Source organism: Dromaius novaehollandiae, chromosome 1, assembly GCF_036370855.1.
Source record: "Dromaius novaehollandiae isolate bDroNov1 chromosome 1, bDroNov1.hap1, whole genome shotgun sequence".
Taxonomy (NCBI): Eukaryota; Metazoa; Chordata; class Aves; order Casuariiformes; family Dromaiidae; genus Dromaius; species Dromaius novaehollandiae.
This window is the reverse complement of record NC_088098.1, coordinates 50,477,144-50,502,187: the sequence shown is the minus strand read 5'-3', so window position 1 is coordinate 50,502,187 and position 25,044 is coordinate 50,477,144. Positions and strand designations below refer to the sequence as shown.

Below are 25,044 nucleotides of genomic sequence, written 5' to 3'. Positions count from 1 at the left end.
GCTTTTGGGCTTCAACTACACTACACCCTTAGAAAGGCCTCCTTTTCCCTTCTAGACCTTCTTTGTTTCTGAAGACAGATGTACCATGGTTTTGCTTGTGCTAGATCTCCTGTGTTTGCCTCATTCCCTGCTTTAATGAATAGTTGCTGAGTTAAGTACCTAAATGAGTAGCTACCAAGGACTGGTAAAACAAAGCATCTAATGAATCACTTTCTGCCCTGCTGACTAATCTGGTTTGCCCCTGTGCTGGTTGGCTCTGTTCAGTCTCAGCTCTTCACTTTGTGCAGAAACCAGTGATGATGCTTTCAGACATGCTTTGCTTTTCTGCAGTTTAACTAAAATTGCACCTTGGTATGGCATCTTCACTGAGCAAGGTCTGAAGGGGCTATTTCTGCAGCATCAAGCCTAGACACAGGCTTTACGATGTGCACACTGTAGCAGGGGGGACAGCTGCAAAAGGCAGACTGCTCAGGATTTCCTTTCTAAAGGCAAAAGAAGCCAACCTGCAGCTGACAAGTCATAAGTGACTTGGAAAAACAGTTGGATGAGGCTTGCAAGTACCCATGGAAGATGCGGGCTAAATTTGCAGTGCTGTACTGGTGATGACCACGTTCATCCTTATGGCTTAAACACTCCTGTCTGATGTCCCGGCTGTGGACATCAAGCATCAGGATGGCCATCTGGTTATGCTTAAGTAGATATGCCTCATGTCCAGGAAGACACTGAGCAGCCCTGCATTACAGAATTGCATCCAAGCTGTGTTGTCCTACTCTGAACAGTTCTAGACTTCTCAGCTGCCCTTTTTCTTTTCCCTATTCTCTGCCTTTCCTGTGACAAGGATGGCCAGTACTTGTCCCATCGCTCTAAGGAGGAGCTGGTGGTGGGATAGTATCTGAGAGCTATAACAGTATGAGCCGCACACCTCTGGTCTTTCTAGTTCATGTCCATCCCCAGGTCAGCAGATTCTGCCTGGCACCTCACAGTATGTCACAGTGCATGTGGTTTGATTCTGGTATCTGGCTTTTCATGGCATGTGCTTTTCTTGTGTCTCTTCTGTAGCATGGCCTGGGCCTCCTTCACCTGCTGCATGGCCTCTGCTGTCACTACCCTCAACACCTACACCAAGACAGTGCTGGAGTTCAAACGGCTCCACCTCAAGGGCTACAATGAGAGTTTCAAGGATCAGCACCACCAGTGCTACATACAGCAGCAGATAAGCAGCTACTACCAGCAACGAGACAAGCCCATCCATTCAGTCTCTGAGGGATTCGACTTCTACTCTGAGCTGCAGCAAAAAGTGCTACAGCGGGAACCAGAGCTGGAGCTGGACGAGGTCTTGGGACAGACAGATGGGGAAGACCACTGTTAGGGATGTGTGCAGGGGCAGAGCAGAGGTGTTCGGGAGGCACAATGGCAGCTGAGCTCTGAACCAAACGCCAGCAAGTTCTTGAGCTCTTTCTTCCTCTAATGCTTCTGTGGGAGAGAAGGTGGGCACTGGTCCAGGGCAACAGCAGTGCCAACACTGTGGGGGTGGGTCCACTCTGCTCATGGTTTGAGGGTATCCTCAGCTGTGAAGGATGAAACTGGGGGGTGGGGAGCATAGGATTGGATGGGACATTTTGTTGGTGCCAGCTATCTCCAAGCATGGCAGACAGGAGCTGAGAGAGGTGTCTCAATCCCAACAGTACTGCAATGCAGGAATAGGTATATTCAGTGCAATCCAGCTTGCAAATTGCAGTGCTGGGTCTCTTTGGATGGCGTCACACTGACCTTCCAACAGTCCCCTTGGATCTGCCCTTAAGTGTAGGGTGTGGGTGCCCATATCGATTTGCTGTAGTCCTATGAGCGTACCCTATTTATTCATTTCCAGACCCAACATTTTATTCTCCCCACAGCTTAAAAGAGCTGCTGGAGTAGGGATGAGAGGTTGCTTTCACACATCTCTCTCCTCCTCTCTCCTATCTGAAATGACTCCCACATGCTCCCTTCTTGCCTCCTCCCCCCCCCCCCCCCCCCCATTTCATAGGTACCTTCCTACCTGTCGTCTTCTACTGTGCTTCCCCACAACCTTTAAGAATCTTTGGCTGAGTTTTTGCTTTATTGTTTGCTTCTCTTCACCCCACCCCTTTTTCCCCCATTGTAAAATATCCCAAACCCCAAATCAAGCAAACCCAGAATCTCTCAATGGTGAAACAGAGGTTCAAATGACACAATGACACTGTACATGGCATTTATTCGCTCCACTGCAGTTCACAGTTCAAATAAGTTTTCTCAACAATATATAGACAGACTCTTTATTCACAGTGGGGATGTGGGGGCAGAATTCACATTATGGGGGAGCTAAAGTCACTGCACTTCAGTATCAGTTCTCTCAGGAAGAACCTCAGGAGAATAACTACTTCAGGTAACAGCCGCCTCACCTTTCCCAGCAAGGTGGTGGCTAAGACAGAAGGGAAGAGGCACTCCTGCTTAGTCCTCCTGTGCTACTGGTCTTCATGCTTTCAGTCTGCATTATGCAGCTGTATTAACTGACTGTATATTATAAACACTAACCCCTGTCTGGAGGAAAGTCACAGGCCGAGAGCTGCTGCTACAGTTGTGCTAATATATACAAAGCTATTTACACAAAAATACCATTAAACATATACAAACTGTTAACAGGCTCTGGCTTTAAGAGGGCCCAAGGGCCAGCCTCAGGGCTTGCAGGTAATCCTGAAGAGCTATCCTGGAAGCATTGTACAGAGATGCAGGGAGGGGGAAGTGAGAGGGTGATGGTGCAAGGAAAGTTGTAAAGAGCAAACCCATGGTAGATCTGTCCATCTCCAGGGGAGCTCAAAGTCCTGCCATTGCCTCATCACTCAAAAGGAAGTGCATGAAGGCAGGAAGTGCATGTGTCACCGGGAGGACAGAAGAGCCATTTGCTATCCTCACCTCAGCCTGGCTCTGCCTAATGTCAAAGGTCAGGTCTAGAAAGGCATATTGGGTAAGCACTTTCTAGTGTTATTGCCCTGCAGTATGGGGAGCTACTGGGGCACCAGAGTGGTTGGTTTATATATAGCCACATCTATTACAAGAAACTTCATGTAGATGCTCTGGAAGTACAACACAGAAGACCAATAACACACTAAGAGGCACAGTTCAAAGCACTAAACTTATCAAGAGCAAATGTGCCCTGGGGGTAGTCAGTTCCTGCTGGAACTGCATATTGGGCCAGGCTGGTAGGGGAACAATAACAGTGTATGTTCCTATTCCAGGGCTGGTCTGTGCAGTGTTGGTCCCCTCCATTACAGCAGGGAATCCCTCAGGCCAATATAACTATGGGGTCAAAATGCACAGGAAAGTTTTGCAGTTCTGCCTCTTTGTTTGAGCCTTCATATCCTGAAGCAGTGGTGCGAGAAGAAACAGCCCTTCTGTGCCTGGATCTGGTGTGATCTTTACAGTGCCATGTCCATGGGCTGGGATCTGCTGGGAGTCTAGTGCAAAAGAGCTATGGTGCATTGCAAAGGGGGACTCAGCCCACTGGGCTGCAGTGGGAGAGAGGCAGTGTGGTGTTACAGTGACACTCTGGGCTCTTAAAAAGCTTAGAGATGGAAGAAGAAGAGGTAGAAATGAGATGTGAACCTTTTGCTTCTATATCACCCACATGAACCTGTCTTGAACTTGGGACTGGGAAGAGAAATACACAAGTGCAAGGGCTGGGAAATGGTGTGGAGACTTTCTTTCTCTAGATCAGATACTTCAGCCAGAGAGATAGTTTGTGAATTTAGGAACAGAATAGAAAAGAGGGTTGAGAGCTCAGAAAAGGTTGTGGACACGATTAGCTCTACAGGAGCCAGGCAGAGCCTTCTCTCGAATAATATAAAGATTAAAGCAGGTGGTGTCCTTTAGCCACACCATCTGCCTTGAGCCATCATGGCCCACCTCAGGCCTAGAGCTTTTCTGACTGCCAGGGAATACTGTTTGGACATAAAAAGGGTTTCCTAAGTCTTGTTCATAAATTAAACATACAAAAAAATATACATATATCATATAAATTGTTATATATGTACATACATACATACATATATACAAATGCACACACTATTCTTTATATGTGTGTATATATATGTGTGTATATATGTAAATTCTAAATTCACATTTCCATGTTACCTGGAAGGAAGCATGCAAGAAGGGCATATGCAGGGGCAAATGCTGAACAAGGTTCTTCTGGTAAAGGACAGGTCTGTCTAGAACAAACCTGCCTCCATCAGCATTCCCCAGAGAGCTGAAGAGAGTGGAAGTGCTTTTAGCCCCCATTCCCTCTACACAGCACTTTCATGGAGACCCAAGGAGCAGCTTCCTCTATTCCACCCTGCAGGCCACATGTCCAGCTGAAACTTGAGGAATCACCAGGCTAGAGCTGGAGAAGGAAAGGGAAACAGAAAAACAAAGCCAAAACCCATTACTATCCAACCTGGTAGAGAAAAGTGGTACTTCACAGGTCAGCAACTGAACTTATGTATCACCACATGGGGGACCCTTGTTTGCACATGGTCAGAACAAGGAATCCATGTCCCACCTCTCTGTTCCCTCTGAGTTCCCTGTGATCATCATCTCTGGTTCTTTCTGAGGTCCTCTCCTTGTCCAACTGCCAAATTACAGCCAGGCCTCCATCCAGCTTATCCCAAAGGGGTGATCATCTTGCAAATAGTCTGTTTGTATCCCACCCCATAAAAAGCACCTAACTGTGTCTATAGGGAAGAGATCTGATCTCTTTAAACACCTGGATTTCATCAGGGATTCCTGCACAATCTCACCTTGTGAGGAAAATCAACAAATTTCAGCCGGGCAAGAAATCGTCTCACTTCCCCACGGCTGATTTTGGGGGTGGTGTTGTCGTTTAACCACACCATTCGGCCTTGAGTCATCATGGCCCACTTCAGGCCTAGCTTGCTGACTGAGAAAAATCCTGGCTGTTTTTCAGAGGTTGCAGTTGTTGTCACAGTGATGTAAAATGCATCCTTCTGGAGATCATTAATTCCAACTGGTCCATCAGAAAAGGGAGAGAAAATATTGGTGAGGAGTGAATGATTTCTTTCTTCCAAAACACCCACTGGACTGAGGGTGAATTCAGTCTGATTCTCCAGTTGCATATACCTTCATTCATCAGGGAAAATGGTTTTAAGGTAGGGGTTTTTTTCAACTGAAATGAACTGAAAGGTAGATCAGAAATAGAAGTTTGTGGTTCCAGGTGACATTTCTGAGTCTCACATAGGAGATATATATATATATATATATATATATGTATAGAAAGGAAAATTGGCAAAGCATGGGGAAGTCAGTTCTCCCCTGCCACAGCAGAATGATCTGTATAGACCTCAGAAATCATAGTTTCTAATAAACCCCTCTAATAATGATCTTCTATTTGCTCTTGACTGAACTGTGTTTTTGATACAGTTTTGATTAGATGTGTCACCAGCACTCAGTGCTAGATGAACTGACCTTTTATCTCACCTCCTGCCATGCTAAATGGGCCAGCTGTTGGCTGAACTGCTTTAGAAAGAGTGCAGGAAACCAACCAGGACTGCACAAATTTGTATAGGTGTTAAAGCCAGATCTAGTTTTTCCTAAAAATACATGTGTTTAAATGTTTTGGACACCCCTTTCAAAAATGGAGAGGAAGAAGTGGCACAGCTGCTGTCCTAGAGAGCAGGAAGGGATGGCCAACAAAGGCAGAAGTGTATGTGAGGTGAATGAGAAAAGTTTAACAGTGATTCTTCATGCACTGCGTTAAATCATAGATAGCTCCATGGAAAGCAAGGGAATTTCTCTAGTGTAAAACATGCAGGAGATCAAGCTCAGACCCTTCTGTGTTTAAACATGTGCAAGAAACTTGGCAAGTCTTCTATTTGCAAAACTACAGCCTTGGGGTTGGACAATTCAGGATGAAGATGAATCTGATTTCTGTTGCTGGCCTACGCTTGGTGGACCTCAGAGTGCTACCTTCAGAGGCACAGCTACACCCCACGGTCTCTAACAGCTCCCTCTCCGTCCTTCCGTATTTCTTTGAGCCTATGTAGTCTTTCCTCCATTTGTACTCACCTGCTGACGCAATGACTTTGTCTGTTGCATTGGTGAGGTCCAATAGGACTGTAGGAAAAACAGGATGGAGGAGATAGAGGTGGTGCAACCCTGGGTGCTCAGTTCTGGGACTGGGTTGCTGTTGGAATGAAGAGGAGACAGAAATGTTAGAGTTGGCTAGTAAACAGGATTCCAGCTCTGCGAAAGAAATAAAGTAGCTTTCTGACACTGTGTGGCCTTAACATGGATCTGACAATCAAAAGACCAACAGTTTTACAGACCTGAAATCCTGCAAACTTTTCTTTCTGAAAAAGAATTTGCTTCCCAGCCTCTGCTTGACAAGGTTGAGATCTGGCTCTGTGAAAGCCAGCTTGATGGGCCAAGCTAGAGTCTGGAAGTTTGGGTCTCCACTGTGACTTGTGTGCCTGTGTGCTGAGAAGAAGGAACACACTGGGGCTGAGAACAAATTTACAATAGGAAAATCTCAGCAGTCCATTAAAAAACCCTGAAATTCCTGCAGAAAGTTCTTGTTTTGTGGAAGCAAACTTTCTGTCAATAAAGCTTTCTGGGGGAGAATTCACATACAAACACACATGCGCAGACTCAGACAAGTCAGAGTGTCAAAGCAAGAGGACAAGATGTCCCTGACAGTCCTCTCATATGGCAGGTTTCAAGTTCAGTTATGTTAAGAATAAAAGACAGAAATAGCACATGCCTCACAGAGAAACCTCAAAGTGAAGAAAGGGCATTTGCTTACCAAACTTTGTAACATAGATTGTGCTTCATCAGCCCAGAAGAGAAAAACAGATTTCTTGTCCAAAGTCATCACTGACAGCGCATCGAGATCTTGCTTCTGCCATGGGAATTCTTGATTCCAAACAGGGAGGCCTGATTTGCCATCTATCACCACCACCTCAAAGCAGAGAAGAGACATAGCATTAACAGGAGTTTAGGTGTGGGTGCACAGAGAGCCCCCTTGCAATGGCACTGTCTGTGCCATTCTCTGTCATGACTGTGGCCACATGGTGACCAGTATCAGCCACAGAAATGGGAAGACAGGAGTAGGGAATGATCGTACCATTCAACCCAACCTCCCTCACTCCTATACCACCACAGCCCTTTACCTTTTTCTTCCCATCTCCAGTCTGTGCTTGTAGCATGAAGTCTAGGGTTTGGTCAGTACCGAAGTAACCCGGGACAGGCTGGCTGCAAATTTGGACAAAGAAACACTTAGCCCCATGGCAGCAAAGCAAGGATTTCAGATTGAGACAGCACACTTGCTTTCATCCTCCATTCTGCCTCTTACAAAGTCAGGATTTGCCATACTAAATAAGATCTTTCATCCACCAAGAACTGTTTTTACTGGCAGGAGCCATTTGTTGGTGGATTGGAGAAGTGACAAACGATCAAGCAGCCCATGGTGCTTGTTAGCCATTCTTCAGAGTTCTCTGTGGGGGAGGCATCCCTTGCTGCATTGGTTAGACATCTGTTTATCATTCTGTGACATGGCGCTGTATTATTCTTTCCACAGCATGAGAACCTGTACAGTTTTGCTGTGATCATAAAAAAAATACCCAACGCTTTCAAAATTCATCGGCAGATTTTACCTCTTGCTGGAAGTGTATTTCCCAGGCTGCCTTAGCTGTGTTATGTGGCTCTTAATATACCCAGTACTAATGTCAGCCCATGATTTTTTGTTTGCTTATTGTTGGTGGTTATACAAATCTTTTTATAACCTTAAGCAGTTTTAATCAAGTCCCCTCTCATTCTTTCCCTTCTGGGTGACATAACACTATTACTTGAATGTATCTCATAACTGTTTTCTAACCATTTTGCTTGCCTGTGGCTTTCTGAATCTAATCTCTGTCTTCCTCAAGTTCACCACAGATGGACATAAGGTTCTAAATAAGCACAGACGATCCTTCAAAGTTCACAGAATCAGAAACTTTAGGCCAAGATGGTCATGGTCATCAGACCATGTCTCTTGTTTATGACAGACTGGTGTATTTCACCCAATTAACCAAGTATCAGTAGGCTGAGTTTGACTAGATCTATCAACCAGAAAGCAATGAATCTTGCTGTGGAAATACAAAGATGAGGTGAATTCATCACTTCTCCTGACAACCAGTTCTAATGATTAATCTCAGCCACAGAAACATGGCTGCCTTTTTATTTTCTTGAACATGAATGGATTCCACTCAAAGGCACTTGTTCTTGCTATGGCAAGATTAAAATGCCTGTTAGCTTCCATTACTTATACACGCTTATGAACTCACCTCTCAGGCTTCTCTTTGATCATCTAAACCCAATGACTTAAATCTCCCATGCTAAAACATTTTTTCCAGCCCTTTCCTGCAATTTTTCCAGCTTCCACTTTAAAATATGTACACCAGAACAGCTCCAGAACATCAATGCTGTAGTACAGTCTTGGCTTGACTATTCATATTCAATGCATCAAACAATGCTATTTGCTTTACAGATCCCTTTGGCAACCAGACCCCTTTGGCAACCAGTACCAATGCTTTCAAGGCAATATCATGATACACTCCCATAGCTTGAAAGTGTTCCACTGGTAAAAGGAAGTGGGTAGCTCTATACTATGGACACAAACACCTCTCTTAAGGTAACACTTCTCCTGTCCCTTAGGGGTTACAATCAGTGGCAGATCCCACAGGCTGAATGCAGAAAAGCATATGTATTTTAGATGCTACCAATCAGCTGACAGATCCCCTGTGCACTTTCTCAAATGGACCAGAAAGCTAGTAATACCTCCTGCCTGACTGTAATCCCCACAGTAACAACCTGCTATTAATCCTCTCTCATCTGAAACATCTATTAACAAAACAATTTTCAACTGCTTACCCGATTTCATGGCCTCTGAACTTTGCCCTTGCTTTGTGACTACTGACTCTCCTTTATGGTCTTTCAGGGATGTTGTCAAAAGCTATCTGGAAATGCAGCACACCTGCAACAGTCAGGTTGTTTTTATTGGAGACTGTTCCCAGGGCTCTGCCTGGCTGGAGCAATGTAGTTGGAACAGGTTTACCCAGGGAAGGAGGAAGCTCTCAGCTGGCTCTGTAAGCTCTGTCTGATGATGACCTCAGTTTGGGCCTCTTGAATAAGAAGAAGCTGTGCCAGTGCCTGAACTCCCTTGGAAGTGCCGGGGTCTTGGTCTGATTCCACTCCCTGGTACGACTGGAAACCAAACATACGCTCTAGTGTAAACAGCTTGAGTGCTGAAGTCTGCTGCGTGCATGACAAGGACAGCCCTGCTTGGAAATCTGGGGGAACCAGCTGCCCTTCCAGAAACCGTAGCTTAGCCCTTTCCCCCCATGCATCTGTGCAGATATGATTACACACTGGCCTAAGTAGGGCCAACACCAGTCAGAAAAGGCCTCAAGGTTGCTAACTCCATCGCCAATGCCAGCTCAGGCTCTGCAGTCTGCAGTCCAGCTTACTTCCCTTTCACATACTAAGTGCCACATTGGTGACTTCAAAATGCCTCTGGCATTTTTGTCCCTCTGGAGAAATTGCAGAGACCAATTCTGTATGACATCCTCAAGTATCCATGTTGCTGTCTGACTCTCTGATGACAACCCTGAGCTGAATTTGTCCCCTAGCCTGTGTTGCTTAAGTAGAACTTCAAAAATCCTAAAATAAATGCTCAGCCCTCTCTGCTTCTCTATGCTGATCTCAGTCTGCCAGATTTTGTCCTTCCTAACTCAGAAAAAAACATACAGTAGAGGACTTTAGCACAGTGGCCTTCAACAGAATTTTTTTAATTGCTTTTCAACCCCTGTCTGGCACCTCCTGTACACATGTTGTACTCTGTCCCTTGGGAGGTCATGGAATCAGCCCAAAACAGGGCTGGCATGCAGGAAGGAACCTGGAGTACAGGTTGCCCAGAGAGGCTGTAGAGTCTCCATCCTTGCAGACATTCAAAATCTGACTAGACATGGCCCTGGGCAAACTGTGCTAATTGACCCTGCCTTGAACATGAGGATGATACATGACAATCTCCAGAGGTACCTTCCAACCTTAGCTGTTCTGTGATTCTATGATTCCGTGAATGGAACAGGAAAAGCAGTTTTCAACCCTTCTTGATTTGAACCCCTAGAAATTTTCCAATTAATTAGCGGGCCCCTTTAGAAATTTTATGCATAAAACTGATTTTACAGTATGTATGTACTGGCTTTGCTCAGTCAGTACACACTTACCCTTTAAACTAGATCCCACACACTCCAGAAGTCTGCAGACTCTGGGCCAAAAACACTTTTAGTCCATCTCCTTGACCCATAATAAGACCAACTAGCCACAAGTCATTCCTAAGGCCACTATTTATGTCCCCCACTCCTACCCCTGAAGAGTGGGGGACACTCTTTGGGGACATATATTAGAGTCCTCAAGTGGGGACTCTATAATAGAGTGGGCATCTGCTTGAGTATCAAATCTAACTTGACAATGATTTCTTTTGCTTAATGAAGATCCCATATCTTCCTCCTCCAGACGCTTTTGCCAGTTAGGTAACACTCAGCTGAGAGCTGTTTTCCTTCCTGCAGATAGCAAAGCAAGCACTGTGTTTCCCACATAATTTCCCTCTACCATGCCCAAATGCCTTCTGCAAATACCTAATACTGGGCAAGCTGTATCAACCCATGAGACCTAACAAATTACTTAATTTCCATGTGCGAAATCAGAGGTCGAGGACAAGGCCTAGCAATACCATTTAAAGGTTTGCATCTAGCATATAGACTGTGTGCTGACTGCCATCAGAGTGCTGACTTTCAACTTTCTAGCAACGTTAAGATTTGTGGGCCATACTCAGACACCTTCTCTAAACACTTCACATTCCTAATGCAACTGCTTCTTTCCACTGAGCTGGCAATTGGCAGCCATGAACAGCAGGCGGGCTGAATCATTCACCAACAGTCTCCTGAACTTAGAGCTACAGTAGCCATGACATTGATGTTGTGTGTCAGAACAGAGCCCCTTATTTGTGATCACTCACAAGCACACAATTCAGAAGGTTTCCAGCCATCTGTTCCTTGCTCTCCCTCTCCCTTGCCCTCATTGCTAGCACAGTGATGCACCTGCACACCTCCAGTTCTTAGATTTCTCTGCAGTCTTGGAGAATTCTTCTTGATTGCTTTCTAAGGACAACATGCTTAACAGTGAAAGACAGATAATGGAGACATGGAAAGAAATAGGAAAGAAAAAAGTCCCCAGTATGTAACCTGCTAATGTTCTGCATTTCCAGGATCCAGTGGGGCTCCAGGTCCTGTCCCCGCAGCAGGATCAGGCTGTCTTTGGTGGTGATAAGCAGGTTGCTGCAGTTTGTGTCAGATGCCTTCATTGTCTGCAGGAAGTCAACACCCCCACTGGTAGAAATGGAAAAGAGAAAGGAAACTCCTGTACTCCTAGGTTTGTATCTGCACATCTCAGCACTAACTGCCTTTGCACATGGCAATTCATCCTACCTAAGATTTGAATCATTCTTGGAGACAACTGTCTTTCCCCAGTGATAGAGCTGAGCTTCCTAATGTGTGTTCCTCAGTTAAGCGGGTTAAATCCAGGTCTGGGTTCTTCTGAACATCTGAGTTACTGTAAAAAGCATGGAGTTTGGGGGTTCACATTTGCTCCCTTTACTCTTATCCAGGCTGACATTGACAACAACTTGGCAGTAAAGGAGAAAGGGCTGAGAAATCCAGGCCCACAATGCTGTACACAGGCTAAACTTCCCAAAGGGACTCCATTAGCTGGGAACACCGTTTTTTCCTCCAGGTATGCATACGGGGCAGAAAAAAGGAACAAGGAGCTGGAGAAGCAAAGGACTCCCTTTTATCATCCACTGCACTTCTCTCAGTAGGACAACTACCAGGACAGGGAGGGAGTAACAGGCTCTCTGGAGTACTGATATCAACCAGGCAATGAGAAGGGCAGTATTAAAGTAGGAGGGACCATCTCTAGGAGTACTAGGAGTTGCCCATTCTCCCCTTCCTCTCCTAGCAGAAGCAGGATGACGAGTTCATCTCCTACCTGTAAATGTCAATGAGCTCTGACAGGTTGACAGATCTGCGCTTTTCCCACTCTGGCTCCTCCTGCTGCAGCATTGCAGGGAAGCTGTCCCGGTTCCTGGCTTGGGTAAAGATATCCCTCAGGGCAACTGCTTGAACATTACCTGTCAGGAAGAGTAAAGATGAAGAGTCTTGCCTGCAAAGAGGAATGCCCCAATAGCACAGAGAGTCCTTGGGATCACTGGGGTTATGGCCAAGGGCAAAGAAAAACCCAGAGCTGGAATTTCTCTGGCATGATGCACCGTGGGCAGAGCTGGCTTTGGGAAATTCCAAGGTATTCCAGGCTAGCCCGTATTGGTGCTCCTGTACTCTCCCATATCATGGCAGTGAGACTCTTTCCCAGATTGTCTACTCCCAGCTTTTACAGTGGAAGGCATGGTAGAGACATCCCAGGGGTGCTCTGGGCTACTTTAGGTAGAATTAATGTTTTCCCAGTAAGGAGAAGCACTGGAGAGCCATGGTGCATCTTACCAAAACCAAATAGGATGTAGATGGCTCCCTGGCTGGTGATGTGGACTTGGGGACCAATCACTTTCCCTTCTCCATTGGTGCTGTACTTCACAGGCCCACCCAAAGCAGTCCCAGTCTTTCCCGACACCAAGATAAAAAATACATCGGGCTGCAAAGAGAGAGAGATGAAGAGATTTCTGGCAGTGCTTTCATGCGTTTGAGCTCTCAGAAGATTCCCTGGCCCCGCAGCATGAAGCACCACTGCTCTCTCCCTCCACAGCAAGGTCTAGCAAGTGGTGTCTTCCTCTTTGCTCAGTCTGGCTTCCTGGGAGTCTTATATTCATGCTTTTCTCTTGGCTGCAAAAGCATCAAAGATGGAAGGGACTTCAAAAACTAAACTCTTCTAACAACATTAATGCCAGAATTGTGGGGAGGGAGGAGCATAGAGGAAATCTACATCAGTATTAATCACACAAGTGTGTGCTCCTTTCTCCAAGGATCTCAACATGGTTTCCTACACTGCTGTTAAACATTCACTTCAAACCAAGTATCTGCTGAAGGAAAACAAATAATTCTCAAATCTCAGCCAGGCATAAATAATGACCATTTCCAGCTGAAAAGAAATGTGGATAGTATCACTATTGCTTGATCCCACTGCTCTGACCCACTGAAAGAAGTAGGGTGCTTTTCAGAGAAATCTAAGGGAAGAAAAATTACCTGCCTAGGGGCTCTTGAAACCCCTATTACAGCCTTTCCACATCAGGCTCCCTGTTCTTCCTCTAGATAGTCATGGTCCTTTCAGACCCTGCCCAGGGATATGCTGTACCTGTGTCTCCTTGAGGGCCAGAACAACAACATCCCCAACCCCATCTCCATCTACATCTGGAAGAGTGGCAGCCGGTGCAGCCAGGATCCCATTTGAAAGGTGGATAGAGTTCAGCGTCCAGATAGCCTTGCCTGCAGAAGGAACAGGATGAAAGAGACCTGAAGCATTTGGGGAACCAGTGAACATCCCCAGAGGATTCCACAAAACCTTCTTGAAGGAGGGAAAAAGAGAGATTGTTCCCCAGTTCCCTGAGAACAGGAAAGATAAGCCTACACACCACGGCAAGCTGCACTCTCTCATGGTAGGAAACAAAGTTTTCCCTCCAGCATTTCTTCAGATTGGCTTTGGGTTTTGCCTCAGTACCACTGTGGTTCCCTTCTGGTATCACTCTAGACAGACTTAAGCCTACAACACTTCCTGAAGTAGCAGAGAACATTTGAGGTTCACTCTTGGGAGGAAAACCTATATAAGAGTGCTGCTCTGCAGGACAGCAGTTGTTTTCCTCAGCCAGCAGGAAAGCCTATTGGTGGATATCAGGGAAGGGAACAGATGGGCAGTTCTGATATTCAAAGTGCAAATCTGCATCTCAGTTAAATTCCTAGCAGCAAACAGCCACTCCAGCATGGCATGCTCACTCCACCTCAGGGTGAAAGCATGTTAGCAGACATGATGTCAAATGGTTCAGCAGTCCAGCAGGGACTCAGATGTAAACTCACCAAAACCTGATTTACAAATTGTTAAATTAACTTAAACACCCAAAGAAGGCAAAGTGAAATTTGATACTTTTAGTTCTCGAAATTCCTTTGCCAAGACTTCAGCTTTTTCAACCAGGGTTTAAAAATGCTTTTCCTTTTCTTCTGCTGGGTGGGACAGAGCTCACCCCTTCATGACAAAGGAAACCAAAGGCCGGACCTGCAAACACTTATGCACTTTATTAACACTACTACTACTGCTAAAGGAGACAGCCTATTGTCCTGACCATACAAACACTGAGCTGTGTGAGTAATCTGATACCTAAAAACATCTGAAAATTAAGTAGTGCTGCTCAATTGACTGGGTCTGTCACTTCAACCCAATGTTTCTTATGTCTCTCCATTCTCTGTTCTGATTCCAAAAAACATTCTCCTTTACTCACCCATGATTATTTCTGCTGGTTAATTAACGTGGTAGGACAAACAGCAATCAGAGAATGGATATGCACAGGATCAGCATGATTAAAAATGCAATATCGATTCACATCTAACCATTTCTTCTATGGGACTAATTTCTCTGGAAGGTTTAGCTGGCTTCAGCACACGTCCTTACATAATTTCTTCAAGAATGGCATTCAGTTTTTAGTGTTGTTAGGTAGGTGCTGAGGATGTAGTTACAGCTCAGTATTGATGAAAACAGCCCTTATAGATCCTTTAGGCCATGAAGATGCTACAGGATGATACTAACACTTTGAAATGGTCTTAGATTGTAGGAGGAAGATGCTGCCACAGAGCAGCAATGGCGTGGATTCTCCCTCATCCTGTGTAACTAGAAACTCATCAGTGTTTAGACCCTTTCCTTTGTGTCACTGCATAGCAGACACCGTGAAGTGTCAGCACTGAATTATTCTTGCTTATTAGTCCTTTAAAGGAAAGGAAGAAGCAGCATCTTTCTAACATGCTGGTATTTGACTTTACCTGTGGAGGCACTGAGAAGGCTGAGGAGTTTAGATGTTCCCGTCACAAGGCAGACGGGCTCTGCAGGTGCTCCCAGTGACAGCCCTTTGCACTGCACACTCAGAGTCTCCTCGGGAAGGTGGATGGACCACAGGGTGCTGCCATTCATACCAGAAAGGGCCATCACAGTCACTGAAGGTCGAGAGACACCTGGAAGAGACAGAAGGGAGAGAGTGAAATCCCCTGGCATCAAAGGCTAGGTCCATACTGCCTTTGGTCCTTGTGTTTGAGTTCCAGCTGTAGCTCCTGGAATTAAGCAGCTCAAGCCAGCTACATCAACACTACTTGAAAGCAAAGGTCAAATCCCGCCCCATGGCTGAGTCTCTCTGCCTGTGGAGCCTAGCAGCGACCTCCAGACAAGAGTCAGGGTGTGAGCCAACAGGGCAGATAATCATGGAGCTGGACCCCAGCTCAACCACAAGATGTGGTCAGGTGGGTGCAGAGGAACCAAGATCTTCCTGGGTCCAGTCTGTTCAGCTGTGCTGATTTCCTGGTATGAAACACACTGCTGTCAAATCACATTAGCCTCCTGATTCTTCTGATCCTTTCTCCCTCAAGTCAACAGTCAGCACTGAGGGAAAGCCTTAAGTGATTCACAAGGCAGCAGCCTTCTCTTGCAAAGGGCCTAGGTCTTCTGTATTTCTGGGGCAGAAGGTGATTGACAATCTCAGTGCTTTTTCTTTTGTTTTCCAAATGATTTTTAGTATTTTGAAAAACAGACTGACTGCAAGAAACTGGTGTAACTTGAGGTTTTTTCCTAATTCACTAGTTAGCACAATCCATAATCCTCCCCAAAATGGAAATCATCTGGCTCATACTGAGGGGATGCCTCAGCCCAAGTTCTTATCATTGGGTAGGTAGGGACCAAGAACACCTAACTCCTCAATGCAGCTCCTAGCTCTTGTACATGTGGGCTGGATAAGCTGCTAATGATGCTATAGCTTAGTCCACCAGGTACCTACTCAAAGCTTATCTCTACCAGGCACTGTATGAGTGCTCTGAGCACAAGCTACAGGAGGGCTGATGTCCAGTAATGTTGGTGTAGGATTGTGACATGCTTACACCTGCTTCAGCATCTGCTTTTTGTCTCCCATCATAGCTATAGTCCAGGGTGCAGCTATGTATGGTTAGTTCCAACACCTGGAGCATGCCGAGAACTGTACATGCACCTATGATGGAAGATAAACGAAATGCAATAGCAAAATACAGAGCAGAAGGACAACCTTAACAAACTGAACGCAGCCTTTATGTCAACAGTATCTCTCTCTCTCTCTCTCTTTTTTTAAACCTACTCTACACAGTTTTCTCTTTGCCTGTGGGTTTCTTTCTGTAGGATTTTCTGTGAAATACTCAGGGCCTTGCTTTGGCCACAGAGGAGCAGCTTTATCCCTTTCCTCTAACTATGTTTTTGTTATCCTGCTCCTTGCAGAGCCAAGGCACTGAATGTATTGTCATTTTTCTCCCATGAGAGTTATCTTCAGGCTGTGCAATGTGTTCCTGCTCCTGAACATGCCTCTGGGACTGAGCAGATTTCATGTAATCTGAGGTGAAGCCAGGCTGGGGAGACAGCAAGCTCCATGACTTCAGAAGCCATGAGCAGTAGCACACCACCAGACTCGGCAGCCCCTATATAACAGTGCTGGATATCAGTAGGCTGCTGATGCATTATCTGCTGTGCGAGAGTTAGCAGAGAAACTGAAAGTAGCCAGGAGGAAGTAGCAGGGTGATCCCTGCTACAAAGTCAGGCACACTAGCTTCCCCACAATCAGGCAATCTATCGTCTGTGAATTAACAGCTCCTGTCTGGAGCCTGGCAAGGGTACGGAGTGCCCTGGAGACAGGAGGCAGGAGGGGGAGGATGTCTCCTGCAGCACCAACCTACAGCTGCTCTAAAAACCAACAGAATCACCACATTAAGAGAAATTTGTCCAGCCTTCTTAGGCCCCAGGGAAGACAGGGAATCAGAGCAGCAACAGGGGAAAATATCCATCATCCTCCACGCTGGCAAGCAACTGAGTAGTTCAGAGGAAACAGAGTGCTCCAACAGTCAGCTCTGCCATCACTGCTCCTATTTCCAGCTACCTTAGTAACAGCCAAGACACTAGACTAGGGATCAGAAAATAGAGGTACTTGTCCACACTCTGCCGCTAGATCTCATCTGTGACCTTTGTCAAGCTGCTTCTCTTCTTTACAGCTCCACTTCCTTGCCAGTAAAATGGAGATAGTGAGACTGAGCTCCTTTGTGAGGGGCTTTGAGAGCTACCAAAGGAAATAAAACCTATTCCTAATTGCTATTTGTAGTGTGATGTTCTTCTGGTGGCTTTACCCCTGCCCCCAGATCAAGTGCTGTGCAAATACAGGACAAAGAGATGGATTTGCCCTGGATAGATATGGGGAAATAGATGGCTCTGACCAGAGAGGAATGGGAGCACAGCTTAAAACTAAAATTATGAGCAGCATGACACAGCACTGGCACAGCACAGCAGTCATTTTAAGGAAATCTGAAAAGGACAATGTGGTGGCTTTGCAAGTTGCAGAAACTCTTCCCATGCATAACAGGAATATACAAAGGTCTGTACTGAAAAGTACGAGAGGCAGAAAGAGGAACAGAAAGGAGCTGTGGTGCTTACCCATGACACTGGCATTCATCAAGGCTGTGAAGACAATGAGGATGTCAGGGAGCCCATCACCGTTGACATCACACAGCTCCAGTGGGGATAATACACCACCTGCAACAGTCAGAGAGGATCACCGCACTGTTGTCAAAATGGCCACTGAGCCCAAAGGCCACACCAGGAGCTGAGGGCTGGCCCAAAGGAAGAGACTCATGGATAGACGAGCCTCATGGAGTCTGTTAAATAACTACCAATGCCTGGCAGCTCCCACCACGGCTAGATCTTTCATTGCATGGAAAAGCAGAGACCCAGCATCTGGGTCGGGGAAAGGAAAGAGAAAAAATGGAGGAGCTGACAGATAAAGATGTCTGCTTCCCACCTCACTCTCTGAGGTGATGTGGGAGCCACACATCTTACCAAAGACTCAGATTTAGAAGGTGAGGGCAGAAAGAGGGGAGGGAGAGACATATCTAGACCTGGCAGAAATTATTTCACAAACCACTGTTACTTTGCTGCAGAGGTCAGAATGGGAGACACTTTAGAAATGTTACCGATGGTCTGTATAGAATGACAAAAGATCACAAATGTTGATTTATGGATTCGAGCAAGGCAAGAAGACAAAAGAAATAAGGTTAGTTGAGCCAGTCAGGAGACACAAAGACTTCTATCCCTCTCCTCCCAAGCACACCCACACACTTCAGCGTGGAGGTGCTGGTGAAACACAGGAACTAGAGAGGGAGGCAAAATGTTTTAAAGTGGTCTGGGCCCTCTCTATCAGGAACACAGAGCACCATCCAGACAAAAAGGCAGGGTGGGAGAAAAGTCAAAATGCTTTTTGGTGTTGACAGAAACAAGATTTGGTGGCACTATTATCTACTGATGCCAGATCTCACAGGCCTCAGCTTGAAGAGTGAGCAGGACACAGCCGCCTGTGTTACCTCAGAGCATCTGCGGTGGTGAGGAAAAGTCTCTGCTCTGAGCTGGCTCTCCCAGATAGGTCTCTCCCGCCGATACCCAGCCTGGGAGCTGCCACCTCCCCCACGCCAGATGCTGCTCCTGGAAGTTTCTCACCTGCTCCCTGACCTAGGTTGCGGTTCCAGGTGTTATGCAAGTCTCTAGGGGGACAGGGAATTAGAAACGCACACACCAGCACCAGAATCATTGAGATCACCACAGTAAGCAAAAAGATCGCTGTGCGCAGGTAAGGCATGAGGGAGGGAGCAGCCTTCTGCTCCAAACTCCCAGTTGCCTCTGCAGGATAACCCTCAGGCGTGCTCTCTGACGTGTGCTGCTTTGTCATCCCAACCTCCACATCGGAGTCAGGGTCCTGCACCTCCTCGGGGGGGCTCTTCCCATTCTTGACCCCCCCATTCTTCTGTATGTTGAGCACCAGGTCATCTTCACTTTCATCACTATCAGCCTGAGTGAGGGGATCATATTCCCCAAGGTCCGGGCTCTTTTTTCCTGAGGAAAGAGATGGAGAAAGATAATAAAGCGTCAGCTTCTTGCTTTTTCAGGGTCTCAGTGGAGAAAAGGCTGCAGGGGAAAGCAATGCAGAAGAGAAGACAGAGCAGTCTGAATTTTGAATGGATCCAAGTGAAAGATGTAAGAGAAAAAAGCAGTCTGTCTAGATTTCAGAGTAGCAGCTACAGGAGAAGCAATGCTAACAGTTTACTTCCTGAAAATAAAGATATACATACATAAATATACATATATGCACATATACATATATGTAATCCATGATTTACTTAATTCTCTTTAATATTTTCCTGTTCAGTAATGAGACACACTGACGTGAAGTTATGCTTAACCCTTTCAGTACCTAAACCTCAGCACTCTCATGACTTCAGACTCTGAATTCAACAAACTTGAATTTGCCAAGCTCTAATCCTGACACAGCCCTTCTTCGCTTTTAGGCTATATCCTCCAGTGGGGGCCTCCCTCTGCCACTCACTTTTCCCCTGTTCCTCCTGCCTGGTCAAAGCAGCACTGCTGCATTTTCCATCCTGCTTCGCAAGAGAGCGAAAAGCAACAGCAGGGCTTGAGCGCTGTGTACCATTTCTCAGCAGCGTTGGTAAAAACAGATATCAGCTCCTTGAAGATGAGGGCAAAGTAAGTGATTTTGCCTTTTTGGGTGAGTAACGTTCTGGTTTCCAAAGGGATCAAGGTTGCTCTCCTAAGACCCCACTGTCTCTGCATGGCTCAGCACTGTGAAAGGGAGGGCTCTAACCCCAGAAGTAGGAAACCTCAGTGCCCCTGCCCTGTTCCTGCACCCACCAGCACAGACAGCATGTGCCCAGCCTTGCTGAGGTAATACGGCACTGATGCCTTCAGGTGGCGGTGCAGGAAAGTAGCTTAGTTCTAGGGGGCTTTTCACCTCCTGCCATTGATGCCGGTGCTGCCTGACACACGGACAACTTCTTCCCCAAGCCCTAGACAGCGGCAGGGACAGGGATGAGGGCAGGTGCAGAGCCTGGCTGTACATGCTGGCATGAGGCCAGTGCCATCTGCTTACAGCGGTGGAAGCAAGATCATGCCGTCTCACTGCCATGAGCTACGAGTGGAAGATCACGTCTGAGGGAGCTGCCCTGAGCCACCAAGCTGGGCATGGAGCCATGGCTACTGCTTTGAGGTTTGCAGGGTCTCAGTCTATTTCTCTCTCTCTTGCTCCAAGGTGAGCCTTTGCTGCCCCAGACATCTGTCTCATTTCCCTTTGCCAAAGCTGACCTGAGCCAGGAGCTAACTTGTGCCTGAATGTGCTTAAAGTAATTCATGCAAGGCATAAATAGCAAGCAAAAACACGCAGGTTGTAACCACTCTCAGATATTAAGATGATGGGAAGGCTTTACCAAGCACAAATTAAAGGGCTCTCCTCATTATTCTTACTACACTAGATCATACACCTTATTTCTAGTTTTCCAGTTGAGGACAGTATCACAGTTACACATGTACTGTAATATCCAGATAGTGCAACACACTAGAATCTATTTTGCAGCATTTGGATATCATTTCTTTACCTGCAAGATTCAAGTAGCCTTAAAGGCAATCTTAAAACAAAAGCCCAGCGGACCATCAGACATATCTGAACTTTTCCCACGGTCTCACGAAAGGGGATGCGGGGGGGCTTCCTGTCTCACTTGGAAATGGCATTTAGTGTCAACTTCAGCATGTAAGAAAAACTGTCAGTCCCAGTAAAGGCCAAATGCCCCATTATAAGTTCGAGCAAGTAGGGCAACATATCCATACTTAATAGAGGGAAATAAAGATAGCCAGTCAGATCACGTATCTAAATTAGGCCCTACTTTTCCTAACTACGAGCTTCCACAAAAGACTTGCATCAAACAACCCAGTGTGCATGCACACTCCAAAAAGCGCTGCTTGGTGGAGTTAGAGAGCCCAACTAAGATACTAATTCCTATGGGACAGTGGGACAGGTGTATCCCTGCCCAGCACTGCACTGCATCACACAGATGTGACCTGTAACAGCATGCGTACAGAGTGAGTGCATTTTGGGAAGTCTTGATAAGCAATCCGCCTTGGCTCCATCTCACGTGCAGCACGGAAGCTTGCTGACCTCAGTGGCACACAGCGCTCTGCTCACAGAAACTGCAGTGAGAGAGAAGTGTGACTTTCCCAGATGCCTACACACAGTAGGGCTGTGCTGACAAGTTGCTGAAAGACAATTCAGTGAAAACAAAACGTTCCACCGAGGACTTGATGGCAAGGTATTTACAGTACCTCACTACAAATCCAGATGCACCAGTTCAAGCCAGGTCAGTGTAGTATGAAAAGCTAAGGATGCTGGCCCAAAAGTAAATGGGCATTTTAGCTATTTGTCCTGGAAAGCCAAAGGTAGACAGTTCTTATGTTAACCATTGCTCCTGGTTTTGGAAAGTGCAGTGCTTGAAACCTGTTAGCCCAATAGCAAACTTACACTTCAGAGAGACTGTGATTTATTTACTTACTTTAGTTCCAGACAGTCAACCCAGAGGACTGAAACCTGCTCTTCATTTTTGGAGCAACGAAAAACACTGATAAGAATGAGCTTTATCTTGAACAGTTTCATTTTGTATCTCTAAGAGACAGAACAGACCTTGAAACTGACGCTCATCTAGTCCTTGAACTAGCTGGGATTAAGACATTGGGACATCTACAGTGGTGTGAAACATAACAAATGTCCTCTAGCAGGGATGCTTTTCCTGCTCAGAACCAGTTAAGAATTCCAATCCACTTGTCAGAAGCTAAAAATGACTACACAGGCTACACAGTAATAACGTAAGGCTTTTAGTGATTTGCACAGGAAAGGCGCTGTTGATTTACAGGAGAACTATAAGGCACTAAGCTGTTCAGCCTTATTTAACATCTAAGCCTGACCAGGAACCAGAAACTGGGATTTCTCCTATCTTTTCCCAAAAGACTAGCTGGTACCCTTACAAGGCACACCCATTCAGTAAAGTCAGGCATGAAATGCAGTGCCGCTTTTTAAAGCCTAAAATAGGGAAGATACTGCCCTCTAATAATGGCTGTTGGAGCACTCACCTAGGATGTGGGAGACCCAATTGCATATCTAATCTCATCAGATGCAAACCTTCAACTCCTACTGTTTGGAGAGTGCCCTAAAAAGCAATCTGTAGCTGTCCTGGGAATACGCTGGGAGGGCTGGCAAGGGCGTGCTCAATCCAGCCTCCTGAGGCTGTTCGATGGTGCAGAGAATAAATAACTCACGATTCACCTGGCTGAAAAGAGAGAGCAGAAGGAATGCAACTCCATCAGAGTTTGAGGTCACTTGGTGTGGGAAGGAGGGATACAATACCTGGCTTCTCCTAATCACTCTCAAATGATTTTTAAACAGAAAAGCATAAATGGAGAGACATAAATAGCAGTACAGGGTATATGAAAACAAGAGCAGTCTCACATCATGCAGAGAACTATGATTTAATAAGAAACACCCCAGAGGTCAGATTTGTTCCTTTCAGGTCAACTCCAGGACTCAGGCTGGGGGAAAGACTGTTTGTCCATCACGAGATAGCTGAAACTGCTTTTGTTGTAAGAGATCAGCTGTCAGAAAATCCTGTGAAATTTTCAGCTTTCCAGTGATAAAACTGTGGTTGCCAGTCAATGGCCTCCAGGTAACAAGCAATCTGAGGAACACCTGCTTGTGGTCTGTGGCCAAGTTACTGGTTATGTGGCCCTGGATTTTCATTGACAGCAACTGGAAGAGAAAGCAAATAATGAGGAAGGAGATTTTCAAAGGGAGATAGGAGAGAAAATGCCCCAAACTTGTTGACTTTCAAGGGCAGCTGAAGCCAAATTGTGCTTTATGCCTTTGAAAATCCCCTATGCATTTGCCTAATCATACTTCTGCACAGGCAGCTCTTTGACTATTGCAGCAGTACAATGTGACCTTTCACAGAAGGAATGATGAATCATGTGATCATGAACTGGAAAGGAGGCATCTATGAGGTGATCTGTATTGGAATCAGGTCCAGCTCATAATGAAATATTCTTTTCTAGTTCTGACGACTTGAAAGACATTAAACTGTCATCAGTTGTTTTACTCACTGGAAAGGCTTTTCTTTGCACTCACTCTGGAGTGAAAAAGAACAAATCTTGGACTTCAGACAAGTGCAACTTTCAGTGTATTATCTCAGTGATGACCTACTGCTATCTAGTTCTAGTATCCTTTGCTTGCTTCAGGCTTGTTTTTTTTTTCTTCAGTTGGGAGTTGGCAGGCAGCAGTCACTGGGTACAACAGACACGTTTCTAAGCCCATGGGGAGATAAGTTGCCACACACTGATATAATTAATTTAATGAGATGCAGCAGGAAAAACAGCTATAGGAATAGGCTGTCTTCTCATCGCTGTTGAAAGCTGTGTTTTTATAGACCTAATCACAAAAATAAGATATCAGATATGCAGTTTAACCTAAGGACTGAGAGAAGAACTGTCGTCTTAACTGCTGCTGCAAGGCCTGTGCTTGTTCCCAAGTCAGTGCCTCCCACCCGCAGATACCAAATAGATCATCGCAGCTCTGGAGATCCAGGAGGAGATTTGTACTTGTCATTGCACAGTTCCTCATTGCTCACACACAAGCATGTACACTTCTACCCACCAGTTTGCACTTTTCCTAATAAACTCTTTGTAAGACACTTTCCAATTAGCCAAACAAGTCTTTCCTAACCAGGAAGAAACTGAATAGCAAGCAAAACTTCTTAGAACAGAAAACACTACATAAATTTTATAATAATGACAACAGAGGACCATCTAGATGGATTGCTAGATGCTGTTGGGCAGGTCACTGTGACCCCCATGGACTGATGGAAGAGGGAAGCACCCCCCACCCATCAGCTTCTGCTCCAAAGACCCCATGGGAGCTGCAGGAAGATAGCAGTGCCTATGACGAGGACGAGCCCCCGCCCCAACACCTGGGCTCTGCTTCTGCCCCGAGGTTGTCCTCAAGGCAAGAAGTGCAGAGGAGGGATGATAAGGCACCTCCCGACTGGCATAACGCAGCCACATGCACTGGCACCATCTCCAGCAGGATCCTGCCAGCCCATCCCGCAGCCAGTGACAAACTCATAAGATTTGGTTTCCCTGGGTATTCTTCTTCCCTTTTACACTCCTCGCTGAAGACAACAGCTGCTGTATTGCTGTTCACTGCCTTATCTTTGGAAGATCTCATTTTCCCAAACAATAGTCCCTCACACTTGAACATCCTTCCATCTTGCTGAAGATCTCTGGCTGGAAATTACCCCCATGTATTAGCCAGGCTTTAAACATTAACCTGGACAACTGCAGCGACATGTACTGAGCTCCTGGCCTGGTTTCGCAGGGTAAACAGTGGGAAGAGCGTGCAGGGGTGGATCAGACACGGACCGACACGTCTTCGGCGCTGGGTGCGGGGGTTTGAGCCCTCGCACTCGTTCCTCCGCTGCCCCCCGGCTCGGCTCGGCTCGGCTCGGCTCGGCTCGGCTCGGCTCGACGCCCGGCCGGGCCCGGCCCCGCCGCCCCCCGCAGGCCGCCCCGCCGCCGCCGTCCCTCACCGGCCGCATCGCCATGGCAACGCCCCCCCCCCCAACGGGGGACCTCGGCACCTCCCCCCCCGCTGGGGGGCCGCGACGCCGCAGGGGGGAACACCCGGATGTGGCTGCCCCCGCGCCCCTCCCTCGCGCGCGGAACGGACCCCCTTACCTGGCAGCTTCAGCGCCCGGGACAGCACCGTGGCCATGATGGAGAGGTGCACTGTGCATGCGCACCGTTCCCCCACCCCCCCTCCCCCTCCCCCTCCCCCTCCCCCTCCCCCGCGCTTTC

At 46.5% G+C, this 25,044-nt stretch overlaps 2 protein-coding genes across 8 annotated transcripts in view; one reads left to right on the top strand and one right to left on the bottom strand.

The window, feature by feature from the left end:
- Positions 1 to 5,403, top strand: part of GSG1 (germ cell associated 1) — a 44,148-nt gene extending 38,745 nt beyond the window's left edge. For all 5 annotated transcript variants that reach the window (XM_064511352.1, XM_064511354.1, XM_064511364.1 and 2 more), the window contains exon 7: positions 1,060 to 5,403. In XM_064511352.1, coding sequence (XP_064367422.1) covers positions 1,060 to 1,369 — 310 coding nt within the window. In that variant the 3' untranslated portion in view covers positions 1,370 to 5,403. The remainder of the gene's footprint in view (positions 1 to 1,059) is intronic.
- On the bottom strand, positions 2,217 to 24,996 carry FAM234B (family with sequence similarity 234 member B). 3 transcript variants are annotated; one of them, XM_064511331.1, is made up of 14 exons: positions 24,925 to 24,990; positions 22,273 to 22,469; positions 18,805 to 19,197; positions 17,749 to 17,847; positions 15,081 to 15,269; positions 13,411 to 13,541; positions 12,606 to 12,753; positions 12,097 to 12,238; positions 11,295 to 11,438; positions 7,185 to 7,266; positions 6,818 to 6,973; positions 6,082 to 6,199; positions 4,797 to 5,023; positions 2,217 to 4,399 (listed from the first exon to the last, which is right to left on the bottom strand). In XM_064511331.1, the coding sequence occupies exons 3-14, from the start codon at positions 19,031 to 19,033 to the stop codon at positions 4,394 to 4,396; spliced, it is 1,671 nt and encodes a 556-aa protein (XP_064367401.1). In that variant the 5' UTR covers positions 19,034 to 19,197; positions 22,273 to 22,469; positions 24,925 to 24,990; the 3' UTR covers positions 2,217 to 4,393. The 3 variants fall into 3 exon arrangements, with proteins under 3 accessions (XP_064367401.1, XP_025956742.1, XP_025956735.1); XM_026100957.2 differs by lacking the exon at positions 22,273 to 22,469 and having other exon boundaries at positions 24,925 to 24,996; XM_026100950.2 differs by lacking the exons at positions 2,217 to 4,399; positions 22,273 to 22,469 and having other exon boundaries at positions 4,954 to 5,192; positions 24,925 to 24,996.
- Between the last annotated feature and the right edge of the window lie 48 nt (positions 24,997 to 25,044).

Coding starts and splice junctions, on each gene's coding strand:
- FAM234B (XM_026100957.2), bottom strand. CDS start 24,961: ATGGCCACGGTGCTGTCCCGGGCGCTGAAGCTGCCAG. Junction 15,270..17,748: donor GATGAATGCCAGTGTCATGG/GTAAGCACCACA, acceptor TGTCTCTTCCAG/GTGTCTCTCGACCTTCAGTG. Junction 13,542..15,080: donor CCTTCTCAGTGCCTCCACAG/GTAAAGTCAAAT, acceptor TTCCTTCTGCAG/GCAAGGCTATCTGGACGCTG.